We start from the raw sequence: 7,298 nt of genomic DNA, 5'->3' as shown, positions 1-7,298 counted from the left end.
CGTTTACGTTTATTATTAACTAAAATACAAATACTAGTAGTAAAATCCTCCGTGTGTTTTGATATATTTGTCCTAAAAAAAAATATGTTTCAAAATAATTGTCGACTATGAACGTGAGCTAATTTAAGTTGGTAAGTGATTTGGTATTTGCTTAAACAAGGGTTTGAACTTGCGGATCCTATGAATTCCTACCATGAAAAGGCTGAAGGTCATCGTAATATGATATCTGCTTGCTTTGACGGTCCAATAGATCAAAATGATGTGGCCGGACCCAGCAATATGGTGGAAGGTACGCTACCTCCCTTGTTCTGGCTACCAAGAACTTATAATAGTCATCACGTGTTTGCTCCTTTCAATTATTATTTTCAAATAAACAGGTTTGCCACATTCAGATGAGGTTCTGGAAGGTGGTAGCAGTGGTTTTGAAACTGACATTGAAGATGAGGTTCTGGAAAGTGGTAGCAGTGGTTTTGAAACTGACATTGAAGATGAGGTTCTGGAAGAACTACGTGAATTGGTTGATGAATTAACCGGCTGGGAAGAAGAAGTTAAAGAAGAACTGCAGTGGCTGGAGTATTGTGGTAAGAAGAAGCGTGAAAGGGAAGAAGCCGATGATTGGTTAAAGAAAGCGGAAGACTTTAAAAAAGAAGCTCGTGGCATAATTGACTCGTTCCCTCGGGATGCTTTGCAAGACCTTCAAATGAAAACAGATAACTTACGCTGCAGATTGAACTTGCTGGAGAATGCGACACCTGTCTGCTGTGATGATGATATTCATATGGACGCATATTTCACAAAGATGCGAAAACTTCTAAGGAATGACAATGTCTTCTTCATCAGTGTATGTGGAATGGGAGGAGTGGGAAAAACGTGGCTAGTAACTCACTTTAGGAATCAAATAAGACGGAATAAGAGTTTTAATTTTGAGAATGTATTTTGGGTCACAGTATCCCAAGATTTTAGCATTCTTAAATTGCAAAACTCCATTGCCAAAAGGATAGGTGAAAAGCTTGATGATGATGATGAGATAACCGACAGGGCAGAAATTCTGTCATCTGCACTGGAAAAGATAGATAGATCAGTGCTTATCTTGGATGATGTTTGGAATTATATTGATCTGCAGAAGATAGGAATTCCGCTCAGAATAAATGGGATCAAATTGATTCTAACAAGTCGTCTGAAACATGTGTTCAGACAAATGGATTGCCCGACAAGTAATGTAATAGAAATGGAACCTTTATCGGTGGAAGAACAAGAATGGGAATTATTTTTGCTAAACCTAGGATGTGATGGAAGGCCTGCAAGCCTTTCCGGTGAAGTGGAAAATACTGTAAAATCTGTTGTAAAGATGTGTGAGGGCTTGCCACTTGGAATTACCGTGATGGCAAGATTGATGAAAGGGGTAAATGATGACATCAATATATGGAAACATGCACTAAGCAAACTTGAAGATTCATCAATGGGAGAAGACATGGAAGAAGAGGTTATAAAGGTATTAAAACGAAGCTATGACCAGCTGGCAGACAAGACTATTCAAAATTGTTTCTTGCAACATGCATTATACAGTGAGGTTTCAGATGAGGTGTTTATTATGAATCTCGTTGATGAAGGGTTAATACAATCAACGAGTAGTTTGGAAAAAATATTTGTCCAGGGGAAAGCAATAGTAGCTAAACTCAATAGCCATTCATTGATAGATTGTTTGTGGGATCCTGATTCCAGTGATTTGCATATGCATGGCTTATTGAGGGAGATGGCAAGTCATATTATGAAGGGAAGGTTCATGCTGAGATGTAGGAAAAGGTTAGATAATATCCCTGAGATGCAGGAGTGGACACCACAGTTGGAGAAAGTTTCATTGATGGGCAATTGTATAGAAGAAATTCCAGAGGGCATATCACCAGAGTGTCCGCAGTTGTCCACCTTGAATTTTAGTATCAATATGATTAGATATATTCCAGATTGTTTTTTCTACCGCATTAAAGCTCTGACTCTACTTGATTTATCCCACAATGAAGAGTTAACATCCTTGCCGAATTCGTTGTCTAGTTTGAGGTGCCTTAAATCATTGTTGCTCAAAGGTTGTCGCTCGTTGGAATCTGTGCCTCCATTGGGGAACCTGCAGGAGCTTTCAAGATTGGTTATTTCAGGGACATCAATTAAGGAAGTACCTGATGGGTTGGAGGTACTGACCAAGTTGAGATGGCTTGATCTATCTCAAAATAGAAAACTCGTGTGTGTAGAATGGTCTGTGATATTTGGTTTGACTAACGTGCAATACCTTAATCTCGAGAAAACATCTATAACAGGAGAAGTAGGAATTGTGCATGGCATGATGAGTAGGTTGGAATATTTTGTAGGCTCTTTTCAGGTAGCTAAGCACTTGGCTGATTTTGTGGAAAATATCCTCAACAGAGATGGTGGACTCAAATGTTATCATATCGGTTTCCGAGCTTGGGATTTGTTTTGGGAACCTGACTTTACTGGGAGGAAAAGGAAGCTCATAACTGTGGAGGATTTCGAAGGATTTGAATTTTTGCTGCCAAGTGACCTTGACCAATTGGTTATAAGAAATATTGAACAGTGGAGCGGAGACTTATGTGGAGCTTTCTCATTCAAAGCTCCTTCTTCACTGAGGGAGATAATAGTGTGGCGTTGGCCAAAATTGGAGAGATTGTGTTGTATGTCTGGTGACTGTTCCTTCTGCCAACATCTCCAAAACCTTCAATCTTTGGAGCTATATAAATTGGAAAGACTAGACGCCATCTGGAGTGAAGAAGACGAATTCATAGGTTTGCCCAACTTGAGTCAATTGAAGATCTCGTATTGTGATAGGATAGAAAGGTTGATGGGAGCTGCGGCACTTGCAAAATTCCCAAAACTAGAGAGTATAGAAGTGGATAGTTGTCTGTCAATGAAAGAGGTATTTGCAACGGGGATGAGCGAGGATGATCCTGATCTCACAATTACGTTCCCCAACTCATTCAAGCGGTTGCATTTATCGGAGCTGCCAGAATTGGTGAGTGTGTGCGACAGCATTATAGTCTCTGAATCCCCTCCAGACGTTACGGCCTGCTTCTGTCGACAACTAAGACAGTCCCACTTTCGGCACAAGCAATCTCCTTCAGCTTCTGAGTCTAATATTAAAATACGAAATTGATTGAATGTGTAATGTCAATTAGTACCTATGAACACTACTTTAATTTGCTTTCTCCAAAATGCTATACACTTCCATTGTCCTAACTTTTTACTTTTTCATCAAATAATCAATTGCTCGTTTTTTCCGCAAATACAGCCTTTTTTTTATTCACTTTGGGAAACGAGATATTTTTCTTTTATTTTTACAGAAAGAGTACTTAACCTACTGGGATTCAATCAGAACTATGGAACCTTTTGCTACATGTACATTACATCAAAAATTGAACTTAAGCCATATTTTCTCTCTTATGCACATGCACATAATGAATGTAAAATTTATACTACTGTCCTATTGAATTTTCTTTATCAGTTTTTGGGTACATATCAATCTTCATCTTCTAATTGTACAACAACTATTTTCTTCTGTTGCTATTGATGATTAACTTTCTCTTTATTATATTTGCCAAATGGGTCTGTATTGGTTTTACTTTTATTTTTTCTTCCCCCCTTTTTTCTCCCGACCCAACTATAAAAGAGGTGGAATAATTTGCGATATTCTTTTCCATTAGTCCATACATTTTAGTATTTTACCAGATTTGAATAAGAACACTTGTTAAATGAAAGATAATAGACTATAACAAATTCAATTGATGCCGTAAAAAGAAATTTTGCATTAAAACAGTAGTGTGATGTTAATAATTAACTAGAAGCTAGCAAATTAGTAGCTAAGAGTACAAATTGTAAACACACAAAAACAACAACAAAATACAGAAATTTGAGTAGTTAGCTAGCCATTTTTCTTAATAACTAAAGAAAAAAACTAGAATTACCCACTTGATTGAATTGTCAATTTACAAACTAAACCATCACACTAAAGTCACCACACACACAAGCACCAAATACATAACAAGAAAAGGGTAAATCCGTAAATAACACAATCATCCACTCTGCACTCTGACGATCATGGTCTGAGGAAATTTGCTAATTAACTCAAAGACACAAACATCACCAACCTCTAAATTGTTCTCTCTTCTAAATCTGAGCCACCCACTTTGCAATTTGTGTTTGCGATATCTGGCCCTTCCTCTCCAAGTTTTGTAGCACACAGTCCAAGCTCTGTTACCCACAATCATACGAATCGGTCCTTCCTCCAAATGCTTCCTTGCAAACGTTGCTGGTATTGCCTACAAAAAAACGTTACATGTTTTCCAATGATTAAAATGTGGTTAGTTTCAAATGAGAGGAAACACAACATAACACAAAACAACAATCCATAAACTATACTTACCACGCATCTTGACCCAACATATGATTCTTGAATTCTAATCTTGAAACTGGGATTCCTATTGCTCCCATTAACTTCAATGATCAAAATAGATTAATATGAAAAAGACATACACTAATTAAAAATAATAAATAATAATTTTTTTCAGCATTTAATACAATAGAGATGATTTAGCTTTTGTTTTGATCTTGAGTATTAAAGTAAAAGATTAAGATAATAATTTCTTTTTAAGTTATGAACTAGCTCTTATTATATTTTACCTGTGTTGGTCTTCTTTCTCTTGAAGTGTTCTTGAACAAACTTATAGTGATATTCTTCATCACAATAATCTTCAGCAAAATCACCATCATCACCATCATCATCATCATCATCTTCATCTTCATCATCATCATCATCATCATTATCATCATCATCATCATCATCATCATCATCTTCGCTCTCAGTTTCATCAACATCTTTGTTATTCTCAACATCATACTCATCATAATAAGCTACCCTTAAAGTAGTGTTATCATATACTTTAACTTCAAAACGAGACATTCCATTGTAGTCAAAAGTCAACAACCACTGATGACTCAAACCACACAACTCCACAACCTTTTCCCAACCTTGTTCCAACCAAATCTTTTCTCCTCTTTTGGTCCAATTCACTTTCCTCTCAACACCATAAGGTAACACCAACTTTATAGGATTTGACATTCTTTTCCAACATTCATTTGCACATTTAGGAACCCTCTATAACAATAAAATAAAAATAAACATAGTTAATAACTATAATTAATTGGAATCTATTTCTTATCAGTTATGCCACATACATTTTTTAGCTTCTTCTTTTTAACAAAAGTTAACATATCCATATCAAACTTTAGAATGTTTAAAGTATCATGTTTAAGAAATTTTAAAACATGAATTTGCACACGATAATAACAATTATAATTAAATCAACATAATATTCAACCTTATAAAAGTGCAATTAAAAAAAAGAATAGAAATTACCAGCTTTTGGTAAAATTTGTTGTGAACAAGAATCTGAAAGAAACATATTTGATGATGAGGAGGCATTATCTCAGAATCATTCTTGGGATATATTTTGACTTCAAAGCAAGACCATCCTTTATAGTCAAAAGTCAAAAATTGAGAATATTCTAAGCCAAAATCCTTCACAACTTGTTCCCAACCTTCTTCCAACCAAATTTCATCTTCATTCTTTCGAATCCAATATACTCTTTGTTTAAGAGTGTTTGGTAGCTTTAACACTATAGGATTTGATACTCCTCTCCAATATTCTTTCACAAAAGGTTTAGGAATTTTCTGTAACCAAAGCAAGCATGTAAGTAATAACTAATTAATATTATCTATATATTATGAAAAGAAAGAGAAAGAAAAAGAAAACTTACCAACTCATGCTTAAAGCTTTGAACAAGAACTTTAAAGAAACCTCTTTCATGTAAAGGCATTGTGAGTAGTTAAAAAGAAGAAGTAAAAGAAGCTAGGTTGAAGAAGAAGAAGAAGATCCAAATCTTCTTTTCTCTTTGCTTTAATTTTCTCTCATCCTTTGTTTGCTTTATAACTACTTAGCATTCTGAAGTATATATAAAACTCTGGTAATAGAAAGTTGGTTATATATTTCATGCATAATATAAATAAATAAATTATAAATATTATAAAATCCATTAATTAATAAACCAAAATTTACATGAGATCCGATTCTGTTGTACTACTATCTTATCTGATCTTCTGTGCCCTTTCCATTTTAGGGTTATCTTGTTTTTTTGTTCCAATCTTTGAATTTTTCCTTTTTCTTTGTTGGTGTATATAATGTTATTATTGTACTACTCTGCACCTGTAACCACCCTGCATAGCACACTACATGCATGCTATGTATTCAAAACAAAAAAAAGACTAGCCAACTAGTGTGATGAGTTTGTTGAGAAATTAATCAATTATTCAAATAAATTAATAGTTCTGTCTCATTCTGAAATACTTGGCTTTTATGATCGCTGTCTGTGTACACTGTACAATGTACCAACTACTAAGAGTACTACTCTTTTTTCCCTCACTAGCTAAGTTGCATTAAGTTTAGGTTAAGCTTAGCTTAATAATTATTAATTAGAGCACAAGATATCATATCATATCATATCATATCATATCATATATATCATGGAAAAATAAAGTGGGTTGTTTGATCTATCCCTTATTATCCTTGAGATTTGATTTAACCTCACAAGATTATACATATCATATACAACCAGCTTATTAATTTCTACTTAGGCTCTTTTCGTCCCTCATTTATTTATATGAACATTTTGTTTAAATCTCTTTCATGTTAGAAAACGGAATTTGCGAATAAAATAAAAAATTTATACAATTAACACAAATAAATATCAAATATTTTACTAAAAAAATATGCTATAATAAAGTTATAAAATTGGATATCACTTTATCCTAACTAAATTTTTGACACAAAAATATAAAATAATAATTTATTATGCTTAAGGGTGGAGCTTAGTTGAGACTATGGAAGCTAGGCACCCTCCAAATTGTTTATAAAAAAAAATTAGTAGTACTTCTTCAAAAAATAAAAAAATAGTTCAGTTAACTTAAATATTTTACTATAATTTAAAGCACTCAAGTTTAATTCTCATCTTTTTCTTTTATTGCATAATAATTTTTAATTTTAAACATTAAAAACATATTAGATTTGGACTGATCGTAGTGGATGGACCTTTGTTGGCTTTCATAACACATTAAAATTAAAAGATAAAATTAAATCAAATAAAAAAGTTATCTTACAAAAAAAATAAGAAAAAAAAAATCATCTAACAATCAAATCAAATAAAAAAAGTTATCTAACAAAAAAAAATATAAGAATAAA

General features: G+C 33.6%; 2 protein-coding genes across 3 annotated transcripts in view; one reads left to right on the top strand and one right to left on the bottom strand.

The window, feature by feature from the left end:
• LOC107623479 (probable disease resistance protein At4g27220) overlaps positions 1-3,395 on the top strand; it is a 4,635-nt gene extending 1,240 nt beyond the window's left edge. The window contains exons 3-4 of the mRNA XM_016325755.2: positions 161-289; positions 378-3,395. Coding sequence (XP_016181241.1) covers positions 161-289; positions 378-3,160 — 2,912 coding nt within the window. The 3' untranslated portion in view covers positions 3,161-3,395. The remainder of the gene's footprint in view (positions 1-160; positions 290-377) is intronic.
• LOC107621918 (B3 domain-containing transcription factor VRN1-like) lies at positions 3,786-5,984 on the bottom strand. 2 transcript variants are annotated; one of them, XM_021114133.1, is made up of 6 exons: positions 5,821-5,984; positions 5,420-5,734; positions 4,777-5,158; positions 4,684-4,737; positions 4,427-4,497; positions 3,786-4,322 (listed from the first exon to the last, which is right to left on the bottom strand). In XM_021114133.1, the coding sequence occupies exons 1-6, from the start codon at positions 5,878-5,880 to the stop codon at positions 4,077-4,079; spliced, it is 1,128 nt and encodes a 375-aa protein (XP_020969792.1). In that variant the 5' UTR covers positions 5,881-5,984; the 3' UTR covers positions 3,786-4,076. The 2 variants fall into 2 exon arrangements, with proteins under 2 accessions (XP_020969792.1, XP_016179369.2); XM_016323883.2 differs by having other exon boundaries at positions 4,684-5,158; positions 5,821-5,983.

The sequence above is a fragment of the Arachis ipaensis genome, chromosome B10 (assembly GCF_000816755.2).
Source record: "Arachis ipaensis cultivar K30076 chromosome B10, Araip1.1, whole genome shotgun sequence".
In the NCBI taxonomy this organism is placed as follows: domain Eukaryota; kingdom Viridiplantae; phylum Streptophyta; class Magnoliopsida; order Fabales; family Fabaceae; genus Arachis; species Arachis ipaensis.
This window is presented reverse-complemented; position numbering and strand designations above follow the sequence as displayed.

Bases quoted from the DNA above. Each gene is read 5' to 3' on its own strand.
- LOC107621918 (XM_016323883.2), bottom strand. From the start codon at position 5,880: ATGCCTTTACATGAAAGAGGTTTCTTTAAAGTTCTTGTTCAAAGCTTT. The intron at 4,498-4,683 runs GTAAAATATAAT...TGATCATTGAAG, and splicing joins GAGAAAGAAGACCAACACAG to TTAATGGGAGCAATAGGAAT. The intron at 4,323-4,426 runs GTAAGTATAGTT...GTTTTTTTGTAG, and splicing joins ATGTTGGGTCAAGATGCGTG to GCAATACCAGCAACGTTTGC.